The 27,452-nt window shown below is 34.1% G+C and overlaps 1 protein-coding gene across 14 annotated transcripts in view; it reads left to right on the plus strand.

Annotated features, from left to right (window-relative positions):
- PTPRK (protein tyrosine phosphatase receptor type K) overlaps nt 1-27,452 on the plus strand; it is a 504,015-nt gene that overhangs the window by 261,069 nt on the left and 215,494 nt on the right. For all 14 annotated transcript variants that reach the window (XM_019729449.3, XM_019729452.3, XM_074333559.2 and 11 more), the window contains exons 4-6: nt 3,246-3,327; nt 5,421-5,536; nt 24,191-24,365. In XM_019729449.3, the coding sequence (XP_019585008.1) occupies nt 3,246-3,327; nt 5,421-5,536; nt 24,191-24,365 (373 nt within the window). The remainder of the gene's footprint in view (nt 1-3,245; nt 3,328-5,420; nt 5,537-24,190; nt 24,366-27,452) is intronic.

Raw genomic sequence — 27,452 nt, forward strand, 5'->3', positions numbered from 1 at the left:
TTTAATCCTCATAAAATATTAGAACGAAAGTTGCATTATATCTTTATTATGGAGTTGGAACTTGGCTCTAAAAGGTTATTTGATTTATTCAAGAATTTGTAAACAGGAGAGTTAGGAGTCAAATACAAGTTTTCCTCACCCCCAAGAAAGTGGCCTCTACCACAACTACTTCAAGTTACACATCGTTTAAAGTCTGATTCTGCCCTGTGTCTTGCTAAGGCTTTGTTCCAATATTTAGAAAGTGATATGACAATTGTTTTCCTATCAATTACAATTATATTAAATTAAATCATATGCATATGCACACACATACATATATATTTCTGTGTTCATAGGTTAGCTATCCTTTCATTGTGAAGCGTTTCTCTTCCCACAAAGACCTCGCTCTATTGCTTCTCAGCTTCAACTTGTCCCATTGAAATCAGTAGTCGTAAAGGACAACTTTGAAGTAGAAAAAAGGAACATGGGAGAAAGTTTATGATGGGAGTGAATGGATGGGAGATGAGTGATCCCCCTGCCTACTGTGTCCTAGCATCATTGATGTTCATGGTGGAGTAGGGGGGTGGGGTTATAGAAGCATCTTATGAGGATGAGAAGGGGGGATGCTGATGATACTGCTGTTTAGTTACTATAGTGTATAATTCGTGTGTTTGAAAATTATGTTAATTTTTTTTGTATTTAACATTTCAGACTTTTAAAGGAAATTTAAAACCCATTTAAAGGAAATGATTTCACTGTGTTTGCTGCTTCTTTTTTTTTTCTTTTTTAAATTAAAGTTTATTGGGGTGACAATTGTTAGTAGAGTTACATAGATTTCATGTGTACAATTCTGTAACACATCATCTATATATCACATTGTGTGTTTTCCACCTATAGTCAGTTCTCCTTCCATCACCATATATTTGACCCTATTTACCTCTGTTTTCTTCTTTATCTTGAGAGGCAGTGTAGTGAAGTTCATGGAAGAAAAGAAACTAGAGGCAGGTTGGCTCGGGCCCCTTCCTGGCTCCACTGCTTGTTAGCTGTTAGACTTTGAGCCAGTTACTTAATTTTCTTTTAAATTGTGGATAAAAATCATACCTATCATATATGATTATAGTGAGGATTAAATGAGCCTGTGTGTTGAGGGCAGTTAGTGGAAGGTGGGAGGGAGGCATGGAAGGAAAGAGAGAGAGAGAAAGAGAAAGAGACACAACAGACACGTGAAAATGCATGCTGGTTTACGAGTCTCATGTATATAGTAAGTGCTCCATAAATGTTAATTATCATCCGTCAATAAACCTTCTGCCTCTCTAATATCGTAAAGTTGTCAGAAAGTTACCAGAGGACTCCTAATGGTTAATGCCATTTGACACTTTTTAATTCCAGTTTTTTTCTTGATCTCTTTCCTGTATTTCTTTTTTTTTTTTAACCACATCATACATTCTTTTTCTTTTTTAAACCAAACTCCCAAATTTCCAGTTTGTTCTGTTTTTGCACAACTGCCGCAAGCTTCACTGTCTTTGTTTTCCTATCGGAGGCCCTATGTCTGTGCTGAGCTAGAACCACAGCCTAATCCCAGAATTGACAAATATTCTCATGGGAAAGGAGACATGGCTGGAGATCATAGGATCACTGGAGAGACTTTCTTCCTAAAATTTGTGTTCGTAGAGATGCCATTGTTTATACAAATATCTGATCTTTTAAAATTATGGTTATTGTAATGGATCTGGCCTTTTCTAATGCTTTTGGTGGGCGTGTTGACTTGCTTGAAACCTCCTGATAACTTCTTTTCCATCCTTGACTGTTGTGTGTGAATCACACTTTGTTGGCTTTACTTCTGCACGCTGTCTTCTTGCCTTTCATTTCTGTGGTTTTCTCATCTCTCTTTGTGATATATCTGTCTATTTATCTCTTAAGCATTAACTCTATATGTACCCTGGGCAAATCAAATTTTCAATGTCTGAAATGTACTTAGTTATCCTCTCCCTCAAGTTTGTACCTTTTTCTTTATCACTAATCCTGGCTAGGGATGCTGATAGCATCATCCATCTAGTGGCCCAAGCCAGGAATCAGAATTGTCCTATATTTCACTCAAATTAATGAGTCAATAAGTTCTATTTTATTTCCTTAGTATTAGTTTTTACCTCTTTCTTTTTTATTTTTTTATTTGTTTTTTTCATTTTCCTGTTTCCACTGCTACTAGCATATTACCTAGCTGCATATTTCCAGTCTTCTTTTAGGCCATTCCTCATCTTATAGCGACATACCATTCTAATAGACCAACTTGATTATATTTCTCACTATAAACATAAATTTCCATTACATTTCTTAAAATGTTTCACAAAATACTCCAACAAATAATTTATGTATCTCCACAAATAAAGGAGACCATAGTCAATTAAAATGTTGAAATGTGACATGCTAAATCTGTTTTCTCTTGAAAAGTCATAGCACACGTTAAAAGAAAGGCTATGTGAAGTCCTGCTATTGACTCTTAGCAGCAAAACTCTACAATATGAGCTTATTTTGAACATCAGAACTTTTTCTGTTTGTTTAATATATATGTATTAATGTGGAACTATTATAGGATTTACTCCTGACATCACTTCCATGATATTCAAGTTCTACCTTCCATCCCTACCTCTCTAATGTCATCTTTTCCTTTATGAGCCTTTGTTACCATACAAATTACATTCATTTAGTTCCCCAAACACACCACTCTATTCTATCCTAATGTGTATTATTCCTTTTGCCTATTATACCACTCATCTATCTGATGACCTCTGTTTTGAAAAACTCCACCATTTTGAAAGCTTTGATCATTTGATATCTTCACTGGTTAGCTAACTGCTTGGTATATTGCAGGTGCTCAAAGTATGTGAAAAAAATAATAACAATAGAGAAAATCAATAAAAAATTTTAGGGATATGAGATTTGCTCTATCTGCCTATTCCTTCTGCCTATAGGTTGCCCATTCAGGAAATCTAGCAATTACTTAAAAAATGTAGTGAGAGCTGCTTGTAGTTACTTAAAAAATGTAGTGAGAACTGCTTGATCTCAGTGATTTAATTGTCCTTCAAAAACATTATTTTGTTTACCTGTACAAGATTTAGGAAATTACTCTACAGTATAATATAAATTTTTAATTCTTCTAGGACAAGAATCAAATTAAAAAATTTTAAGCATTTTATTGCTATTCTTTTTCTGCTTTGAAAACTCCTTATAAATGATTGCTGTAAATGTTTTCTATTTCTTCCTGACAGGTAATATTTGAAGCCGAGGTCTCAGGAGGGAGAAGTGGTTATATTGCCATTGATGACATCCAAGTATTGAGTTATCCTTGTGGTAGGTTGTGATTAAGAATTTTATTTTACTTTGTCCTTTCAAACTTGTCTTACATTGGCAGTGACTGTTGAATGTTTATCACTTGGTCAGCGCTGTCTCTTTTGTTGTTGTTACTCCTAGCCTACTGTTTAGTTTTAGAAGAACACTGAAGTATTTCTAGAGTTTTTGACTCAAATAGTTTTTAGGCTTGTAATTGTACACATATTAAATGATTATTTTCATTATTTAATTAGTGAGAACACAATACATATATAAATTAAAATGTAGGTAGGACTTGTTCTATCTTTTGGTATTACTAAATTTTCTCAGGAAGCAAAGAAGAATAACAAATCAGAGTTCAACTGAAAGGAAAATAAAAAGCCTAACTAATTAAAAACGGGAATGAAGAGAATGAATTAGTTCACTTTATTCTAAATTTAGAACTAATATTTTTATGTCATAATAAATATCTGGTTAACCCATATTAAACAGCAAAGCGATACGAAGCAAACATAACAGGAAACTCACTTTATTAATACATAGTTTTGTTATGTTAGATGCACATTGGTTGGTCCTCAGATGGTGTAACTAAATTTGTGTTTATACCACATTTCCTGAAAGACAATTATTGCATGCATTCAGTAGAGTTAGGCATAAAACAGCTGGCATACATGCAAACTTTACCAATATTTCCCAAGAGCAGCATTTTATAAGGCCTATGATTTCTAGACGATCTGTTCAGTACTCCTGGTAGAAATTTTCTAACACATCATAAGCAGCAAGCCCGGGGGGCACCACCCAGGAGACAAGGCTTGTGCTCATGGCGGATGGTAGTAAAACCCTAGTTTGCATCAGAGTCCCCTGTGGAGTATGGCAAATCTGAGAATGCTTGGAGCCCCTCCTGTTCTGACCTAATAGTAGGTCTGGGTGGGGCCTGAAAATGCACATTTCTAATAAGTTCCCAAGTGATGCTGATGCCCCTGGTCTGGAGTTCAGAATTTGAGAACCACTGTTCTAGCCTATGTTCTGCTTGAAGCATCCTTTTCCCCAAGTGCTTACTGAGATGAGGCACTGGAGAAAGATGTAACCAACAAGGGTCAAATTACTTATTCTATGTGGCATATTCTAAGAAAAAGAACAATATTATCTTACTTGGAGACCAAGTTGGCTTACTAAATTCTTTCAATCTATTAGTATATGAGAATGACGTTTCCATCTACTCTCCATTTACATTTCTTGAAAGAGAGATGTTAAAAAAAGCTTTCATGAGTAAAAAAAAACAAAACCAAAATCTAAATTGAGCACAACAGCAGTTTCATTGTGATGTGGTCCTCCACGAGCTTTCTTTTACCCACTGAGGCTTAGCTTTTCTTCTGCGCATTTCCTTTCACTTGAAAATGTGAATAAGTTTCAATTTTAAAATGTCATTATAGAGAACACTTGTATGGCAGTCATAGTATACTCAGGTATAGGACATGTTGACTGCAGTCATCGCTTTTTGTGGGTCTATTTCTTTTGGGTAACTTTCTTAGAATTTACTATGAAGGAATGTGACGTGGATTTAGCAGTAGTTAAGCTGATACTCTTACTTGAGAGAAACACACGTATCCCCTTGTTCTTTGAAGTACTAGAGGATTGTAGCTATTGAAATAAAAAAAAAAAGATTTAACTGCTTAAAATGTAGCTTCCTAGTTTAATAGCCGTGGATGTGTCAGTATTTTAGATGTCATTATGTGTTTTCATTATATTTTTCCATTATGCTTTGTTTTGTGCCTATTTGATCTCTTCTGCTTGCTTTGACTTGTAACTGTTTTATTATTACCCATATGTACCTTGCTATGGCAGTTCTTCAGCATAATTGTTGAGTGCTCACTCTGTATAGAACAGTGCTCCAGCAATTATGGAGCAATAAGTAATAGAGCTACTGAGAAAAAGAACTGTGAGAGTGAGAAAGGAAATGGTGCCTTTCCGTGCAAAGAAAACTCCATTTTATTCCATAGGACAGTAGTCTTGGCCAAAGGTGAAAAAGTATTAACAACCTTATTCTATTGGGAAAAAGTAGCATGGCATGTTTTCTTCATGTGAAAGCAATGATTTTTCTCTTGCCTTCACAGATAAATCTCCTCATTTCCTCCGCCTGGGGGACGTGGAGGTCAATGCAGGCCAGAATGCGACGTTTCAGTGTATCGCTACAGGGAGAGATGCTGTGCATAACAAGTTATGGCTGCAGGTGAGCACAAGTTGGCAGCTGAGCTAAAGGGCGCAACTGATTCTAAGAAAATTACAAATGTGCTGTTTATGCAGCTCATTCTTCTCTCTCTTTCTGTGGTGTGTGTGGGGGGTGATAGAGGGAGGGAGGGGTAGGGAGTATGTATAGATATGATTTAATTGGCTAAATTGGCTGCAGATTCAGTTCAGATATTTCTATTTTTGAAATATGAATAAATGTATAGTTAATAAGTATTTTATAAGTTGCTAATGAAACCTATTTTTTCTTTCATGTACAAACCGTGAAACACAATTTTTCTAGATCCATTCAATGTAGGAATCAAATGAAAATTACCTCATTTAATATTTCGAAAACTCACCTTACAAGAGCATAGGACTTAAGTAGGAATTGTCATGCTCTGATAAATTTTTTAAAAGTATTTTAAGAAACTTTTGTGAGTATTTCTAGAAATATGAATTGAAAGAGAACCAATTATAATTTTTTTCAGAATTTTTGTGTATAAGGGTTAATCACAGATATGAGGTCAGGATATGTGCCTTGTATGTGTGTATATATATATATATATATATATATATATATATAAAATTTCCTCAATAAATATGTATTTAATAAATTGCCATTTAGCATACATGTTGGGGATAAGTGGTATATTAAAGATCTATAAAAGAATCATCAAGAAAACAATAGATTCAGAAATGTGCTATGTTTTCAGAGATTATCGATCCTGGGACAGTGTGGGCTGAAAGGGTTGTGGGGGTGGGAATGGGAAGGAGCTAAGAGCAAAGCCATGAGGCTGTTGAGCAAAATATTTGAAGCTAAAATGTAAGTAATAATATTTTCTGAGCACATTTGCTCTTTTTATTATTTTGGTTCCATTTACATCAGAATGAGGAAAGGGATTTAATTAGAATTTTAAATTCCTGAGAATGTCAATAGAGACCAAAAAGAAAAATGGTTGTTAGATTATGTTAGTTTCTTGAACATAGATATCAACATTTATTTTACTGTGTCTTTAGAGAGGTGAAATTAGTGTTTAGGATAATCATTAGTTTGCAGGTGGTTTGGGTCATGATTATAATAAATGATTATTAAAATCATACCTCGTATAATGTCTGATATTGTATTATATGTTTTAAATGTGTCATATCATCCAATTCTCATGATACAATTGGATAACAGATGTACTTCATATAAATCTAATTACTAGTACTTTTATAATGTATTTGATTTGCAGCTATTAGGATACTATACTGAATATGTGAAAAGGAAATGAAGCCCCTTTATTTTTTTCTGATTATGCTAATTTCCCCTACAGATATTAAAATATAAGAGAATTCTTCCTGGAGAGCAAGTTGTATAATTTGTACCTTCTTTTATCAGCTACACATCAAGTCAGAATCTCTCGTACTTCTCTCTCTCTCAGCCTAAATAATAGTTTTAAAAATACTTTCAGACGTATTTTCTAATTATTTTTCATTTAGGTAGGAAGATCAGTTGGCATTTGCGTTTAGTTATGATCCAGATAGTCTTGCCTTGTGGAACTAGAAGCTCTGCTGTCTGCCCCTGGTTTTATGCCCCAGGATTTAATGTGACTCGAAATAAAAAGGGTTTTGTACACTCAGACACCAGCTGCCCTCTGGCAACAAAGGCTTTTTGGGCCTGCTGGTCTGAGTGGGTTGCAGTCAAAATACTGTTCCTTTCTGTTTCTTACTTTGTAGATTGACTCATTTCATTATAGTTTCTTAAAAATCTCCTTCTGCCATTTTGAAACAAAGATGAGAGAGAAAAATATTCTGTGATACTTCTCTTCTGATTTCTTTATTTCTTCTCTTCCTTATGTTTACATTTGTCAAGGTATATGTGCATATTTCTCTTCATTTTGACATTGAGGTCGCTGAAGTCCTCAGCAGTTTGCATATTCACCTTATTGATGAAAAAGCTTTTCTACATTTTTCAATAATACTAGTTAAGTTACCTTGACTTATTCTCTTAAGTATTCTTCTCCATGTTTTGCAAATATTGAAAAAAAAAAAATCAATTACTTAGTTTAGGGATGTTTTCAAATGAGTAAGACTAGTTATTATACATGTATAAAATGAGACAATCAGAAAGTGACCAGTGACTTAAAAAAACTGTCCATCCTTTGCTAAAAGTAGTGGAAACATAGTCATGTAGGAAGAATCTTGGTTCCATGATTCCATACAATGGGTTCCAAGCCATCCCATACAAACAGATGTCAAGTCATTTTTTTGGGTGTAAAACAACTTCCTATAAACCAGGAGGTCTAGTTCTTAATTCAAACTTGAATTCTAACCTTTAACTCAGATAACCCAGTTAATTCTGTGGGCTTAGAGAATTCATTGAATTGTTCTGAGCGTCAATTTCCTTATCTATAAAAGGAGATGTTGGATAGAGACTAAAATCCCTTCCAGCTAAGGATGCTAAACTAGGTCTTTATAGTATTTTTGATGACCTGAAACATTAACTTGATTACCTTTTTTGTTTGGTACAATAATATAGAATTTTTATGTTATTAGTTTTATATGGGAAAAATTGTCCATTAAATTAAGTATCACTGTGAGAACAATTACTTAAAATATCTGCTGATAGTAGTGAGAATGAATGTTCTCGAAGCAACTCAATGAAAGGTCACTGCATCCTATCAAAGAAGTAAGAAAATAGTGGAGAAGCCGTTATACCTGCCATGATCAGGTGGAATGGAAAATGATGATGAACTTTTTATGTGTGCAAATCACTTACATTATATGATATTGTGCTTCAATAGGTAAATTAAAAAGCAGAGTGAAAAAAAACCACAAAAAACAACAAAAAAAAACAAAAAACAAAGAATGAGTTATCTGAGCTACTGTAAGATAATTCATAAAGTGTATCATAGTGGTTCTGGATGTATCTTCAGGGAGTGTTCTTTCCTGTAAGATCTCAGATTGTGTAATTATAGAGTCTTAGAAGTAGGTCATTCCTTCTATACATTTAGAAAACAATGACAAAAAACATAGTCCAAATTAATCTCGTTGAATATGCTGAGTGAACTACAGATGCATAAAGAAACATGAATGAATGTTTTTAGATGTCTGTTGAGAGTCAACAAGCTAGAAATATGGTGAAATTATGAGGCTTTCTGGAACATAGTTTTAAAAAGTGTGTTATGAAGTTCATTTATGTGAGACAGGGACTTAGAATAAAGTCTTTAGTAGCTCTTAGAGAATTTCCAAACTCCTTTTCTATCATAAAGCTCAATGAAGTAGCATATATCTAGATATAAACACAACATTTTTTCTCAACTTACTATTTGCAATTTTTTTCATATGCAAACAGATGTTTTTCAAATTTTAGAACTGAACCATTTTGTGTTCCGAGGGAACCCCCAGTGGTAGAGAATTTGTGAATCATAACTTAAGGCTTAGGATAATACATAGGTTATAGGAAATAAGATGTGCAATTAAATTGTAATGTATAATTTATATGGATTGTATTCCTGAGTAAAATAATAAAAACATCATGTTATATTCCTGAGAATTGTCAGATCATTTTCTCACAGGAAAAAATAAGTTTATACATTTTTGTAGGGTAAAAATTTTAATCATGTCCTTTTTAGTCCAGTTCTTATTAATATGAACAGTAGATTAAGTGAAAGCAGAAAAAAAAGTGAATATATAAGCCAACAGATTACATATGACATTGCAGTTCCATATATATGAGAAGTAAAGGCATATACTGTACTCACAAAAAGACTTGAGCTAGAATGTTTATAACAGTTTTATTCATAATAAGCAAAACTTGTAAAGATCCCACATGTCCATTAATAGGAGAATGGAGAAACAATTTGTGGTTCATTCAAGCGATGGAATGCTACTCAGGAATAACAAAGAATGAATTACTAATACATGCAATGAATTACTAATACATACATGTATGGATAAATATCAGCAACATTGTGTTTTCAGAAGGAGGGCAGATAAAAGAGTATACACTATATGATTCCATTTCTCTTAAGTTCTAGAAGAGATACAAGTAATCTACGGTGATAGAAATCTGAACAGTATTTGTCTCTGGGGATGGGGCTCGATTAGAAGTGGGCAGGGGGAAACTTTCTGGGATAATGTAAATGTCTTACATCTTTATTGGGGGACCTATGGGTCTATGGTTTTATATATATACATACATATATATATATATATATATATATATATATATATATTAAACCAAATTAATCCATATATATGTATATAGCCATATTTGTCAGATGTTTAGATCTGTCCAATTCACTGTATATACAGTTTTCCTCAACAAACCATGAATGAGGAAAAAAGAGCATATGAAACATTTTATCAAATATCCAAATTTCTGCCAGTACTAATCAAGCCATAGGTGGCATTAGTCTACAAACATTTCCTGCACTTCTGTCCCTCTTTTCTGATTTGATCAAGTTCAACGGTAACTTTTCAGTTTTAGTCTAAGCTGAAAAATAAAATAAAGCATCTTCTGAATGTTCTGTTATTAGAACATGTTATAACTTTTTGTGATGTGGAAGAGTTAAAACAGGGGTTGGACTTTAACTTATAAATTCGTATTCTTTCCTGAAGGTCCAGTATAAGTGGACACCTACATGGCAAATCAAATAGAGCCTATTGCTGCAACATCTGTCAGACCATATGCTTTGGCTTCAGGTCCAGTGTAGAAACTAAAGTGCTAATGACTCCATCCATCATTACAGAGCTTCTTGGGCATGTATCATTGGATCGGACAGTGACAGTCAACTGTGGAGTTATTGAAAGTAGGGAATTGTTTGGGTAGATTTAGTGGGACCATTTGTTTTGGTGAATTAAAATGAGGCTGTTGAATATGTGACTGGTAATTCTATACAGACTGCCATCAGAACTGTGGCAATTGAACCAATCTGGCTATAATTGCCGCAGGAGCTGGCCCTGTGCCACCTCAGAGGGCCTGCCAGTACGGGAAAGTCAGCCATCGCTTTGCCCTTTGTGAGGTTTGTCACCACTAATGTACTGCGTTACGGCTAGTTTCTCAGCCAAAGGATATGTCATTCCTTATAAAAGCAATGGATAATTTAAGCAATGGATTGAGAGTAATAGTTGGAGAGTAGAATTAGTGAAATGAAATACAAATTGCTCTATAAAACAACCAGAGAAAGGCTGACCTCTTGCAGTAGCAACTGTTGTTACCGTACGGTCAGTGAAAATGGTTGGTCTGAAACTTCTGGCTGCACAGTGTTTTATCTATCCAGGCAAATGTCATAGCTTTGTTCCTATACTACATGTAAACATTGTCATGTAACAGTGAAAATTAGAGGCATGATTTAAAAAAAAAAGTTAATTTGAAAATATTAAAATTTTAACTGCTGAAATATATCGCTATACTATTTCAAATTCTATCTAGTCATTGCTCACAAAGCTCTTTCTGATGCTCCCCTGCTACAGTATCTTCCTATGCCTGCTTATGCTGTCATATGAAGTGCCAGGATGTCTGCAGCATATTTGATTTCCACAAGAGATTTTGCTATCTCTAATACTATTTCCTTTTGAGAACAAATCTGGTAATTTTGCATTTACTATAATGAAGGAAAATTCTTAGAAGAAATTAATCCAGCCCTAGAAACATGTACAGTTGATGGTTGGCAATTCATAGAAAACATTTTAAGAGAAATATTTCAAAGCCAAATTGATTGAACATATGTAGTATGTGATTAGCTCATTGGGTACCATAAAACAAAAGGAAAGGAAGAAGATATAATAAAAACTGTTCTACTGTTTGGGCTTGGTAGAAGTCTGTCAGTTTTCAGGTCATTGTCAGTAAGAGTGATTGACACATATCTGAAATATTAGAATAACCAAAGGCAGTATGTAATTACTAGGACAGTTAGTAGAGTTGAAGAAATGACGTCAGAATGGCTAGAGGAACATGTTATGAATATATCTTGAGATTGTGAGAGACTGGATACATTTCTTAAAATCTTAGAATATTGGAAATATGCAAGAGGTATTTAATTTGTTCCCTATAGAGACTAAAGTACAGTAATAACTAATGTTTTGAAGCTATATGGTGAGATATATATAAGCTGATTATAAGGAAGAACTTTGTACTTGTAGGGCTGTTAAAAGCTAAAAAGAGTTATTCCAGGAGGTAGTAAAATTACAATTAGTGGAAATATTCACGCACAGTCTGGATAAGCACTTACTAAAGATAATTGCATTGGGCCGGATACTTTTTAGTGTCCTTTTAGCCCTAAGAGATGCTTCTATAACTGAGAAAAAAAAAAAGACCACGTGGAATCTAAACATTATATGATTTCAGAGTTGACAGAGAGTACCATAGACTGAAACTTTTGGTGAAATCCTGAAGGAAGATTTGATTGAGGCTTTGAAGGACATACAGGACTTGAATAAGCAAAGATTCAGTGGGCATAGTTATCACTGCAGGTTAGTGTTCTGTGTGTGTGGGTGGAATTGGAACATCAGGAGGAGTTATCTTATTGAAGTGGAAGTTTCCCAATGGGAAGTAGAGGTAAATATTGTTTATGACAGTGATGGGGCCAAGCATGAGATGGAGACAAAAGCAGAAAAGACGTGACTAGTAGAGGTACAGACATCAAGGAGTGAGGGCCTATGATTGGACAGTGCTGGTGGAGTCGTAAAACATGTGAGTAGAGAAGGAGAGGGATAAATGAAGGAAGACAATAGAGTTTTGGGTCTGGTTGGCACCAGCTGACAACATTTGGGAAGTTGTGAGAGTGAATTAATAGACAGCTTTCTAAATTTTCTCAAAAGTTTATTTTTTTTTACAGCCAGTGAATGCATTTATTGTCTCATTTTCTGTCTTGGAACTAATTTCTCTGTTAGACCCATTTGTTTCCTTTTTTCCTTCCTACCTTCTACTGCATGTAAGTTATCCTAACTAGGAGTGAAAATGAGGTGATGTTCCCATTCCTTTTGGTTCTTTTTAACCTTAATAAAAGTTTATCAAGACAGTGTTGAAGCTTGTGGCTCAATTAAACCTCTGGGTGTGTCCCAGTTATCCCGTAGGAGAATTCATCTATGGGAAGGCTCTTTGGGAAGGCCTTGAGCTGGGCTGCTCTGTACCTGGTGGCTCACGGAACAGGAATAACATCAGCGAGGAGTGTTAACCACGTCTGCTGTGCTTTCCTGACTTGTAAACTGCTCTTGACTGAAACTGATAGATGAACACTAGCCGGCTATTTAATTCTAATTTTCTCTGTTTATCCTTCATTTAAGCAGTAATGATGTTTTTTTCTGTGTATATGTTGATTTACAATTAATTCTGCTCCACTTGAGACCATGTTCTATTTGGTAGCTAATTGCTATCACTCTTGTCAGTCCTGCTTTTCCTCAGGATATTGGTTTATTTGAGTTCATAGAATTATATTCTCCCTTCATGGCTTCATAAAAAGAACTATGTTGTTGGTTTTGAAAGTCACTGACCAAGTCTGATAGATTATATGTTTTTCTTGTTTACCTTCTGCATTTTTGGTATGTCTATATGTAACGACGGGCATCGGAAAGCTGATACATTCCATTTTTAGGACCGTTAAGTGTTCCTGAGGTCATGTCGGTTGGCTTTATGAGGATTGCTACCATAAAGAGTATAATGCCTTAAAGATACTGCATTTTTTCCCCTGTTCAATAATTTGTAAACTCTTGAATTTGTTGTCTACAGGTTACATAATTGATTATAAATGAATAATGTGTGGAATATTTTTTGTCTTTCTTATCTACCCCTGGAGCATACTGCAAAGCCCTGGCAGTCCTAGGAGCTCAAGGATTTCTTTTTATTGATATCTATAAATAACAATTTACCGATTTTTCTGTGCAAGGATAATGCACTCCCCTGCTGTGCCTAGAGCTGCCCTTTTACTGTGTCTTCAAGGTGTGTCATGGCAATCACTTTACAACTCGCCACTGAGTTCCTGTGATGAGTATTACAACATGGGGGCTCTGGCAGCAGGCTGAGTTTATTTATTTATGAAAAGACGTCTAATATAAATAATGTAAAACATGCAAAATTATTTTATTATAAAATAAAACCTAGATATAGAAAACCACACATAAATAAAAGATGACTCAATGTATTTTTGTAAGATACACACAACCTCAGAGATGATGACAGAGACTTTGCCAGCCCCCCAAGAAGTGCCTTCTAAATGCTGTGTCCTAGTCAGCCCTGACCCATCTTCCTACCCTGCAGTAACATTATCATGACTTTTAGCCCTTGTGCTTTTCGTTTTTTCCCCCACTTACATATATGTCCACAGACACTGTAATTAATCTTGTCTGCTTATAAAAATATGTCTTTTAAAGTTTATTTTATCTGTGGGTTTGTCCTCTCTCCCTTTCTTTTCCTCATTTTATCTGTTGAGGAGCCTAGGCCACTAGAGGTGTAGTTTTTCAGAGTCTGCATTTTATTGCTTGCATATAAATGTCCTCTTCAGTCCATCATGTTCTTCTGAATTTCATGCAAATTGGCAGCAAAATTCAGAGTCCAGTGCTAGTGGTGGCAGTTGGTGTGATTGCAGCAGGCACAAAATGTCTTATCTTTCTTTTTGTGATCTGGGTAGCTGTTGATGCTTACTGCCTATATTTATTCCTAGAGGTTGTAAATTGTGTACTCTAATTTTATTGTTTCTTTTGTATTTGTTAGTTAATGAGGAGATACTTCTCATCTATTATTTGGCTACCCAGTGATATAGTTCATTAGGGAAGGGAAGATACATGTTCAGATCTTTGCCTTAGTTAGTTATTAGTTTTCGATATAATAATTGGTTTCTTATCATCCGCCAGAGGTGACTGATTCTTCTTTTAATTTAATATCATGTACTCATGGACTTAAACATATTTAATGGACTTCACTTCATTGTAGTTATTACTACTATTAAAACTCAATGTGTCCGATCTTTGGCCAGGGGTAACCTCTTCAAGTTGAGTCGAGTCCTTTTGATAGGACTTCAGTAGTCTTTGACAGCTTCCTTCCTATCTGATATTATATGATGTTTTGGTGTCATATTGTACATTATCTCCTCCACACTTCGTGTCCTGGTTTGTTTTAGTGAGAAATTGGATTTCAGGACCATGATACTAAGGGGTACAATATATTTGTGTGTGTGTGTGTGTGTGTGTGAGTGTGTGTACACATATCTATATTCACTCACATATATACACACAAATACATTTATATAAATTTACATAAGTATATAAATTTAATATATGTGTATATGTTTAAGGATAAGATGTCTATGAATTCATATTGATATTTCAAATTCAAGCCTAAAGATTTTCACTTAACGTTTCCTCTATTACAATTTGTCAATTGTATCTTCTTTTTTCCACATTAATATTCTTGATTCTCAATGATCCAGGGGTAGAAAAAATTAGAATATCCCATAAATACTCATATTTTAATCTCATGTTATTTGGAATACTTGTACCATATTCATTGTTAGCATATAGCCAATGCTTAACTATACTCTCCCACTTGGCCCGTATTTAGTGTTTATTCTATGTATAACAATGTTAATGTTCATCATGAGTTCATATGTCATGTCTTCGTAATAATTTTGGTTGTTTGACACTAATTTTCTAGTGGATTTCCCAGGAATTGCTAATGGGAATAATAGCTAATAGGAATAAGTCTTGTAATAAACTTTCTTTTCCTTTTAAGTCATCTACCTGCCTTTTACAAGTATTCTAAGTTTTTTTTTTTTAATTTATTTATTTCAAGATTCTAATTTTATAAGAACATGTATCATTGGTCATTGGTCATTCTGGGTTAGTATTCTCAGGTGTGTGCTGTGTTCTTCCATTATGTATTTTCAGAACTTTTTTTTTAATTGTTTTTAATTTTTTTTAATTTTCTGAAAAGTATTAAAATGTTAGTGCTTTTCTGTTCTCTTCCTTCTGTGTGGACTTCTGTTATCTCTGTTTTCTTTTTTTCTTGGTATATCATTGTTCTTAGTCATTTTCTCTCAAACTTTTCATTCTCCTTATTTTTAATCGAAAAAAAATATATCCCCCAAATGTAGTGGTTTAATTGCACTGGTTTCCTTGATCTACTCAACTTCTCTCTTACTATGTATTATACAGTTTTATCGTTGTACTTACATGGTTTTCGTTCGCCACTTTCTCCAACACAGTTTGAAGCAACAAGCCAATTCCATTACATTTCTTAGTTTGTCTAAAATGTTCTAAGGTAGCAAATATATTGTCATCTAGAACTTTACGTTCTATAGATATTTGATTAGGAATTTCTATTAGTGATAGTTTGCATGTCTCTATTACGATGTCATTCTATGTGTCTTCTTTACACTGGCAAAGAGTTAATAGTTCCCTTAAATCTAATCAGATTAGAGAACCACTTCCAGAAAACTGAGTGCCAGACAAAATTATAAAACTCTTCTTTAAAAATCTGTTCCTCCAGAACCATTTCTGGTAACAAAATTATCTCTGTCAATCATGAAAAGCAGAACCAGTACACATATTTCCAAGAGAATTTTTGTAAGGGATTGGTTTATGTGATTTTGGAGCTGGGTAGGCAAGTCTGAGTCTGTAGGGCAAGGAAGCTATGTGAAAGGAAAGCTAGAATTGCACAAAGTAAAGTTGATATTAACAGGTTAAATTTCCTCTACTACAGGGAAGCCTCAACTCTGCTCTTGAGCCATTTCAACTGATAGAGTCAAGTCCACCCAGATTATCTAATTCCCTTTGAGGATAATCTCCTTTACTTAATGTCAATTGGTAATGGACATGAATACCATTTACAAAATACCTTCACAGGGACATTTAGGTTAGTGTTTGAATAATGGAACTGTTGCCTAACCAAGTTCACACATTATAAGACAATCACAATTATCATATGTATTATGTGCTTAAATATTATTTTGATTATTATCTTTATTCTACTGCTATTTTCAGGATTTGCAGTTAGAATTTCTGTACAAATACCTCACCTAATACTGTCAACATCTCTTTTGAGCAAGCAGGTACACACTGATATCCCCACTCTTAGATGAAAAGGTAAAGAATTGAGAAGTACAGTAGTCCTCCCTTATCTAGAGTTTTGATTTCTGTGGTTTGAGTTACATGCAATCACCTGAGGTTCAAAAATATTAAATAGAGAATTCTAGAAATAAACAATTCATAAGTTTTAAATTGCATGCCATTCTGAGTACAGGAATGAAATCTTGTGCCAGCCTGCTCCATCCTGCCCAGGACGTGCATCATCGCTTTGTCTAGTGTATCCACGCTGTATATGCTACACACCCATTAGTCACTTAGTAGCCTTCTGGATGATCAGACTGACTGTCATGGTACCACAGTACTTGTGTTCAAGTCACCCTTATTTTAGTAATGGCCTAAAGTACGAGAGTAGTGATGCTGGCAATTCGGATATGCCTAAGAGAAAACTTAAAGTTCTTCCAAGTGTAAAGGTGAAAGTTTTGGACTTGAAAAGGAAAGAAAAATAATTGTACGCTGAGATTGCTATGATGTATGCCAAGAATGAAACTTCTATCCGTGAAATTGTGAAGGAAAAATAAATTTGTGCTAGTTTTGCTGTCTCACCTCAAACTGCAAAAGTTATGGACACGGTGCGTGATAAGTGCTTAGTTAAGATGGAAAGGCATTAAATTTGTGGGTGAAAGACATGAGCATAAAATATGTTCCTAGTGATGGCAACACATTGTGACAGAAAGCATTGATCCTGCACAAAGATTTCAGCAAAGGATCCCCTGAAATGAGTGACACCAGGCCTTTTACTTCAAGTAAGGGATGGTTACACAGATTCAAGAATAGGATTGGACTAAAAAAATACAAAAATTACTGGAGTGAGAGAAAGAGCTCACTCACATCCACATAATTTTTATTACAGAATATTGTTATAATTGTTCTGTGTTAGTATTAGTTATTGTTGTTAATCTCTCATTATACCTAATTTATAAATTAAACATTATCATAGGTATGTATGTATGTATAAGAAAGAACATAGTATCTTTGGGTTTGGTACTATCTGCGTTCTCAGGCTTCCATCAGTGGTCTTGCAACATATCTAGCACTGATAAGGGGGGACTACCATAATGAGAAATTGTGAATGTAATAAATATCAATTCAGGACTGGATCCTAGGTATCATTCCCCCCAGGCATGGTTCAGTCTACCTAATCATGCTCTCTGCTGCGGCTCCTCCTAACAGTCACCTTCTCTCAATACTGCAAAGATACCTGTGCTTCTTAGGTTAAAACTCCTTTTCTTATTTAATAGCTGACTTTACTGTTTGTTACACTTATGATCCCAATTCTAGTAATTTGCTGTCCCCGCACATTTTTGTCTTGTTTCAGTTTACAGTTATATTATTTGCTACCTGTCTCTTTTTTATGTGTTAGTTATTATTCACCTTGTTTGATCCTTTCATTGCCAAGTATTAATAGTATATACTTGGTCAACTTAGTGTTATCAATTTAGTGTAATGTTTTCTAGAACACTATTTTCTTATTAAGTGCTTAATCTGTTGAAATAAGTATAATTTCTAGTAGATAAATAAATGAAAGCTTTTCTCAAAATAACAATGATTTTAATTTTAGAAATTTCTGGATTTCTAAACATTTATTTCCATGATACATTTTCACATTTCTAAAATACTTCAATTTAAATTTTCTGTAATGATGATGATGATTGCTGTGTCATCCCTATGAGAAAGAAAAAAAAATCGTATGGAATATAAGCCTTGGTAAGGAACTCTCATGTTTGGAATTAATTTGACTGTACTATATGATTCACTTCAATCTCAGTTAATTATAGTGTGCAGATTTACTTTGGGATTAGTTTTGGAGAAAAGGGCAAGTACTGACAAATCATGTGCTGTCCTCTTAATGCTATTAAATAGGAACCTAAGTACCAAACACAGGAAAATAGTCTCTCCAACTCTAGGAAAATAAGGATATATATATATATATATATATATATATATATATATATATATATATATATACACAATTATGTGCCCAGGAAAACCAGTGAAAAAATAAATAAAACAATAAGTGTAATTTAATTGTTTCTTCAAGTCAATAGAGTGAAGTAATCTCTGCAAGTGTTCTAAGTGCTACATTACTTAATTTAAAACTAAATTGGATTAATTTCCTTCTTCAAGCTTTGAAAAGAAAAGCTGAAATAAACTGTACCATATTTTAACTGTACCATGTTAACTTTTAGGATTTCAAGCTGAAAGTAATAGATAACTAAAGGTGTTATATCACCTAACAGGAAGTCCAGAAAGAAGGGTGCTCTAGGAATTGCTGACATCATTTTAGATGCTCAATCAGGAAATCAACAACCTGATTCCGTTTTTCTCCTTGATGTACCATCCTCAGCATTTTAGACAAGACATTGAGAAACAAAAGGAGAGGGGGTACCCACTGTGTCTTCTCTAGAAGGGAGAAAACTTTTCTGGAAATTATTTGCCTATTTGTATCATATCTCATTGGCCAGAATCAGGGTATACCCCATTTTAGATCCATCACCGTTACTTGGAATAAGACCCCCATGATTGTTTTCAAACAGTGTGTTTCAAGCTGTAATATTTTGATGCATAACCTAGGACTCTCTTAAAATGAAAATTTTGATTTAGTCAGTCCAGACTGATCACAAGATTTTGCATTTGTAATAATCTGACAAGTGAACCTGATGTTACTGGTCTGTAGACCATACTTTGATTAGCAAGGGATTTGGTTAATAACCTTGTTATTATAGATGTTGGGGATTAACCAATATTACCACTATACTACTTTATGCCAGGAATTGATCTTGTCAAATAAATACTGCATGCATTCTCTATATTGAAACTTACTTAGTTTAACAGCAGAGGGGTGATAACTCGGGGATTCCGAAGACTTACCAGGCTTATTTGGTAAGTGACAAGTCTCAGCAATGTATACTGGAGACAAAATAAATAAGAAAGCATGACAAGAATCTGTGGAAGGGTGATGAGAAAGACAAAAACAAAGTGCTAGGTTATAATCCTTGGATCATATAATTTTGTGATTCATTTCTCAGAGCCTGGAATATTGGTAATGGAAAAATCATGTAAAAATCTCAAAGCAGGATAAAGAGCCTGAAACTGAATAATAAATAAAGGCAGAAAATTATATGCAGACATTGTTGCATAAGAGACATTTACCATTGCTTCTTATGTCCTTCTTCATAGCTCGGACTACTCTACTAAAATGATAGCTTGTAGTAAGGCAAAGACCTATTATTTTGGACAATAAAAGAAAAAGTTACTATTTTTGACTTCTGAAATGTACATGTCATCAATTGTCATATTTATCTGTAATACATTACTGGAAGCTGAGTAAATAAAGCAGTGTCTAGTATGTTAGATTATATTTTCTCATTGGTCAAATGAATTGATCAGGTCTTAAAAAAAGATAATCAATTTGTTGGACTGGACCCATGAAATAAATGAAAGACAAATGCTTTGGTTCAATTTAGGAGAAATATTGCTGGATTTTGTGTGATCAAACCTCGTTGAGTTTTAATGGTACTGCTAACAGACGATGTATCAAATTTCTAATCTTTCTGAATCCTGATTTTATCATCCTTAAATGGAAATGACTGTCACAGTTGGTTTGTATGAGAGAGCAATGAGGGAACCAAAATAATAGCTAACATAACATCAGGTACATAGACATGCTTATTAAATGATTATTGAAGATAAATCTATATGTCTCCAAAATAATATTTATTGTTATATTTCAAGGGATAAATAGAACCTAATTCTACTTACTCATTAATTACGTAAATAATATATATCCTGTAAAAGCATATATATGTTGTATTTATGTTAGTATACTAATGCACACAAATGTAAACATAATGTAATCAACTTTGTGATCTCCTGAGAGAATCACCTTCAGCAGGCCTGTCAACGTCTGTGACCTGTGGTATAGTTCAGAAATAGCTTGGCATAAATGATATCTAGATGTCTTTGAAATTCTATATTTAAAATTTCCCTTTATTATTAATTTTAATTAATGACTATTATGTATTTTGTTACAATGATTTATAAAATACTAAGGAGAAGTTATATGATTCCTGTTTCTAAGAAGATCAGTGAATTTAATTCATTTTAACAAAGAACTTAAGCCCCCACTAAATAAAGATAATATGATGACATGGAAGAATAAATATATATTCAAGACTTGAAACCCTACCTTCGGGCTGATTTTAATACACAGAGTTAAAAGGACACATATGAAATATGTTATAGACAACATTCAAGACAAAAAAGCCAGGTCATTATATTTGTATGATCATCTTTGAGTTTTTGAGGCACAATCCATGACAATGTTAGTGGGCCTGGAAAACAAAGAGTATGTTGATGGAATGTGAAATTGAGGTAGAGAGGAAGGAGTCAGTCGCCATAACTTAAATCACTGGGCGGACCAACTAGGATGTCTAAGAGTTGTTCATTTCCTTGGTGGGTAACAAAATTTTTCATGAGAGCAAGTGACTGATTCCAGCGAAGGTTAGTAGTCTTGGAATAATTGCAAAGAAGTGGTTCAAATCCTATAGTGGCAATGCATAAATAGTGGATAGTTAAAAGAATCTAGAAGTATTTCAGGTTAGTGAAAACCTCTTTGAAATGGCTGGTTATAAAGTAAAGGGTCAGAAAGTGGTGTCTCACTGATAATGTAGAGGATTTAAGGAAGGGGAGATAGATTCACAAGAGCAGTTGTGATTCAAGAACAAACTATCATAGCACAGGAACTTGGATATTGTAAGATATAAGGTATAAAGAAGGGTGTTATACAGCCCTGTGGCCATGGTAAGTTTGGGAATACTGAGAATATTTACAGGAATATGTGGTGAAGAGGATAATTTGTTCTGGCAGGTAACTGTGATGGGAATGGTATTTGGGCGTGCTGGGAATTCCAGAAACTAAGAGGCCTTGAGTGGTTAGTGGAAGGGTGGTTTGCAAGTGAGGAACCAGAATAGTGTGGTCCTTTCCTGAAAGGAGGGAAGATTGTAGAAAGAAATGTGTTTTCCTTTGAGAAAAGTTTGTAAGAACATGGTATTGTGAGATGAATGCGTATTAAGATGGAAAGAATGTCATAATGATCATTGGTAGGGAAACATTAAGAGTACTTAGAACCTCTTCACAAGAAATGTTTGAAAGGCGTGGTGTTCAAAGACGTGAGTGTGTATGTGTGCATTCACAAGATAACTCAGAAGGCAGGGCGGGCAGCAGGAATTGGCTCGTTTTGCAGACAAACTGAGAAATACAAAAGGCAGGGAGAAAGGTGACAGAAGGTTGAGAACAAACTGACAGGATAAATTAAGAATATGAGGGGAGAGTGTGTATAGGTGTAAGGAGTCTACCTGCCAGTTACAAATATTGTATCAAACCATGTGATAATTGAAAAAAAAAATGCAACCTGAGATTTGCTTGTGTAATTATTTTTTGCTAATGTGGCTTATAGGGAAAAATAATTTAGACTTGATTTTATGGGTTGATATTTCAGGGCTTTTGAATATAAGTTGCTTTTTCTCTTCATTATTATCCAGGGGAGTGATCAGGGATCTTGATGCAAAAACCATGGAATGGGTGGGTAAGGTAATTAATAGAATACAGAAGGAATGAAAAATTGTAAAATTATAATTGGGACTTTGTGTTCTTACATAGGTATGTGTTTGCATACACATTAATGTATATGTTACATAGTATGTATATATGTATCATTTCAGATAAGGAGAAGGGTGATTTTAGGGTTTAAAAATTATTAAAGTAATAAAGTGGTCTCTATTATTTACTCATTGGAAAAATACAAAGTATTTCAAAGATATAAAAAAGTTATAGAAAACAATAAATGACCACTAATGTACTCACTACTCTAACTTAATAGGAGTTAAGGTTTTGCATTTTTGTTTATGTCTCAATTTTTGTTAAGGATTTTTTTTTTCTTTTAATTTAAACATGAGTATATGTATTTCAAGTCAGTGGAACGCTGGAGTCAGCTTATGATTGCCAGTATTAATTTTTCAGGAATTTTAAGAGCCAAATAATAATACGTTGGTAATTTGAAAGAGGCCTTAGTAGCAATGTTTACACCAAAGACCCTGAGAAATGGTAAAAATCACACCTTTATATTTTTAACTAGCTGTTCAAAATTTTTAACCAAAACACTACTGGTCTTAATTTGCTTTGTTTAACTACTACCTTATATTTTTTTAAATGGATAAATTTCAGTTTATGTATCCACTTCTCAGGAATATATGGATCTTTCCCATATTCCTCTATTACAAACTCCTGTGAGTTAAGCATTCTTGTAAATATCTCATTAATCACATACAAGAATGCAAGAGTGATTCTAATGTAGAAGCACAGAAGTGGAATTGTTGGATCCCAAAGTTTATGCATCTTCACATTTACTAGATAGTAAGAAATTATTTTCTAAAATTACTAACAGTTTACACTTACACTAGTAATTTTGGGGGATTCGTTTCCCATGTCTAGTAGCATAAAATTATATTTTAGGTGGTATGAAAGGATACCAGGGATACGTAGCGTTTCACCAACATGAAATGAGGTTGAGGATCATCACTAATTATTTCTCATAGTGTGACTTTTCTTTGTTCTTTGTGCTAGCTTTGACATAAAGGTATTTTAAAATTTAGGTTAAGGTTTTTCTTTTCATAGTTATTAAATATATACATTTTTTTTTCTTTTCATAGCCTGTTTATTTTTCGATAGAGTTCTTTGTCTTTTTCTTATTGAACTGTAAACCTTTATATAACCTGGCTGTTTACCTTTTGATGGTTATTTCCATGAAATATATCACAGTTAGTGGTGTTTTTCACTTTATGATGTCATTCAACGTAGACGTAATAAATTTTATTGTAGTTGAATTTTTTCACTATTTGCTTTATAGTTTATGCTTATTGGTTTTGTGTGAGGCACCCTGATTTCATAAAGATGTTTTCTAATATTTCAATTAGAAAATGGACAGATATGCTTTGAACATGTAGGTTCTTTTGATTACTTCTTTTAAGTGGTATAACTTGGCTGTCATTAATGGCAAAGAGATAGAATATTGCAAAGAGGACAGGTTTTGGGTTGATTCTAAATTATTCATCGGTATTTTATTTTCATTCTGAGTTGGTCACATGCTACACATTTAGAATACTGAAATGCATCAGACATGACATGATCTCGATCTCCTATTGGGGATAAACCTATTACAGCATATGCAATCTAGTCTAAGGGCTAAAAGAAGCTCATACCGATATATTCTCTGGGAGAAAGGAGGCAGTAAATCACTTGCTATGAAGCAATTAAATATTCTGTTCATTACTATGCTCTGAGCTAATAGTAATTTTATGGAAAACTGAGATTACTGCCATCATATCAGCACTATACCCCTGAAAGGATACTAGTATTTACCTATGTACTGTTCCTGATTTGATGACAATAGTAAATATTTTGGGGGCTGCATAGACATTTTCCTGCTAATTTAACAACAGGAATAATTTATCACACATGTTGGTTGCTAAGATGCTTTAGATTTATGGAAAAATTACGAACCCGTTTTTTAAACATTGGTTTCTGTTTTCAGAGACGAAATGGAGAAGACATACCGGTAGCCCAGACTAAGAACATCAATCACAGAAGATTTGCTGCTTCCTTTAGATTGCAAGAAGTGACAAAAACTGACCAGGATTTGTATCGCTGCGTAACTCAGTCAGAACGAGGTTCTGGTGTGTCCAATTTTGCTCAACTTATTGTGAGAGGTAAAGTAAAATTGCATGGCTTTATTAGAAAAAAAAACAACCTTGTAAATATATGGATTGATTTTTTTAAACCTAGTTGTCTTCATCTCAAGTCGCTATAAAATTATAGTATTACAGAAGTTCTGATAATGTTTTAAAGTAAAATTAAGACTGTGGTTGTGTAGTATGTCCAAAAGTTTTCAACAAGTGTTTTCCATCAAATGGAATCTCATTTAAAAATCTCTAATAGGGCTAGCCATATAAAACACTTGGTTCCATATTGCCATTATCTAGTTTGCATTTTAATTTTAGATTTGTATTTTCTTCTTAAAGCAGTTCCATAGATGTAACATTTGTTCTTCAAACCATTGTGGCAATGAGGTCAAGGTCAAAGTTTCTATCCCCATGTAGGAATGTAAATTTTACCAGTGTCAAAAACATGTGTAGGATGCTGACTAATCTGGCCCCCTATAGAATCTTAGAAAGTTAGACTTGCTAAGAGGTCCTCTTAATATTCTTGGATACTAAGGTTACTAGAGGAATTTTGAGGGATTATGACATATCAGTACATATCAGAGGTGAATACTATAGAACAAGTACAAGTACAAAATGTATACATATCACCTACATTCAAAATTTACTGAGTTCCTGTTTTATTCTATATACCATTTTAGATTATGGAGATGCAATTGTATATAAAATTCAAAGTCCCTGCCAATATGGAACTTAGCACTGGGGTATGTTAGGCACATTGTATAGAAAGGTACTGAAAATGTAGTTTCAAGTCGTATTATGAAGAAAAATAAACACATGAAAAGATAGGGATTGATATTTTAGTTAAGGAGATCTGGAAGACCTCTTTGAGAGGTGACAACTGAGCTGAATCCTTAAAATGTAGATGTTTGTCATGTGAAACTTTAGAGGAAATGCAGCTTTGTTCAATAGACTATCAAGCATCAATCAATAATGACACAAATGAAAATAATTATAAATCATGTTTCTTCAAGGAGAAGTTTGAAGGTCCTAACAAAAAACATCTAAACGGGACTGAGATTTACCAGAGGCATCAGGGAAGGCCTTTGTGAGTAAGTGTTCTTTGAGATAGGATCTGAAAGTTGAGAAATCGTTGCCCAGATGAGGGGTGTGGATGTGGGGGGGCAGGGGTAAGAAAGAAGTTGCATTAGAGAGCACGGCATGGATCAAAGCCCCAGGGTTGAAGGAGAATATGAGATACCTTCATATTCTACTTAATTCATTTTATAATGCTTGACATGAAATGTCTTTTACATGCACTATTTCATTTTAAGATTTACTTGATTTTAATACTTTAACCTTTAATACTTTTAGAAGGGAAAAAAAAAATGAAATTCATGCTATTTCATAACTGCCCAGAGCCAGAGATCTAATAATTGACTGAGCTAGAATTTAACCCCAGTGTTTCCTGACTCCTGATATCGGGCACATTGTTCCCAGCACAGATTTATCTCACATTAACTTTATTAAATAATGCTATTAGCTTCTTATAATGCTTGTGTCTTGGCAGATTCTATAGCTCATCAACCAAAAAGTTTATCTTTTTAGATTCATAGGACACTATTTTCAGTGAAACGTCTCTCATGTCACCTGAGTCAGCTCAAATCAGCTGCTTTAAGTTCATGCAATCACAGCCCCTATTAATGAATAATAAGAAAATGTGATAATATTTGACTCCAAGATTCAAGTAGAAAGACAGTTTATTTTCTGCTCATACATGCTTGTGTACTCACCTTTATGAGCTCTATTCCAGAATCTCTCTCACCTGGCCCTCCTTTTAAAAGCCTGAAGGTGTCTTGGGGTCTTTGCACAGTACTGTATGTGCACTCATTATGCAGCCACTGAGGGTGATGGCGGCTTTTAATAGTGTAGCTAGAGTGCTTTTGAATACCTTAGCATTTCGTATATACATGTGATTGGTTTTTGAGGAAATGGCCCTGTGATGTATTTAACAGTTTGTAGATGGCAAAGTTGAAGTTTTTATCCAGGAGTTTCTTTTATAGATTTAACTTCTTCTTGCATATATTGTTTATTTTAAGAAATGTATTTTGTCATTCCTAGATCTCTCTTCTTTATCTAAATTGACAAGTAGATTCTACCATTTTATCAAACGCCTAGAGACTACATTGTAGCTATTGTAGAAGTGTTACTTGTGGAATAAATAATGTGTTCAATAAAATTTATAAAGGGAGAAACCTGCATATCATAGAAAGTTTGGGCTTTTTTTCCCTTTATTTTTTATTTTCTTTAAAGAAACTTCTGCCATTTTACATATTTTGTTTTATGTCTTATATTGTAACTGCTAGGTTAAAATATGACAGTGCTTTCAGTGTGCTATCCAGAGCCTACTAACATTGTAGAAACATATTTTGATAGTTTGGGCAGTTTTATTTTTCTTGTCAATGTATTTTAGTTTGTTATATATCTAATATTTACAGGTGATGGTTTACTTGCTGTTTTTTTTTTTTAAAACTAATACAGAGCAACACATTTGTCTGGATAACCACCAAATAAGTATTGCTAACCACAAAAACACACCCTTCGGGGGGTCAACTGTCCTGGTGTTGAAATAGTGCTGAGAATTAACTATGGTGACAGATCCTGTCTCTCATTGGCACTTTCAAAGCTGACATCCTGTTGCATGGATACAAAAGATGGTAATTTTAAGGGAAATTTTTGGGGCAGTGATATGAATAGTCTTTAATAAGAGCTGGCATAGTATTGCCTGTTGTCAAAGATGACCCAAGGGTAAAAGTTTATTAGTGCATTTTCTCCTAAACTGAAAGTGACAGGGCATGCTTAAGGCTTTTTGTTGCTGTTTGTTACAAATGAAAATTTCGCTGCAAAATTCTCGTGTTGAAGAGTATTGATCTGTGTTCCCACAGCCAGAGGAAGAAAAATAAAGTATACTGCAATAGAATTTACTTTGTCGTGACTTTAGCATGGCTTCCAGATCATTGTGAGTAATGATAACGGCTTCAGCCTGTGGAAGCCAATCTTTATTGACAAAGAAGTTTTTACAGAGATGAGATGAAGAGCAGACGTTTTTGCTCGATGTTCCTAGAAAATTGAAGT

Source organism: Rhinolophus sinicus, chromosome 2 (genome assembly GCF_057876585.1).
Source record: "Rhinolophus sinicus isolate RSI-liver-muscle chromosome 2, RSI-T2T, whole genome shotgun sequence".
NCBI lineage: Eukaryota > Metazoa > Chordata > Mammalia > Chiroptera > Rhinolophidae > Rhinolophus > Rhinolophus sinicus.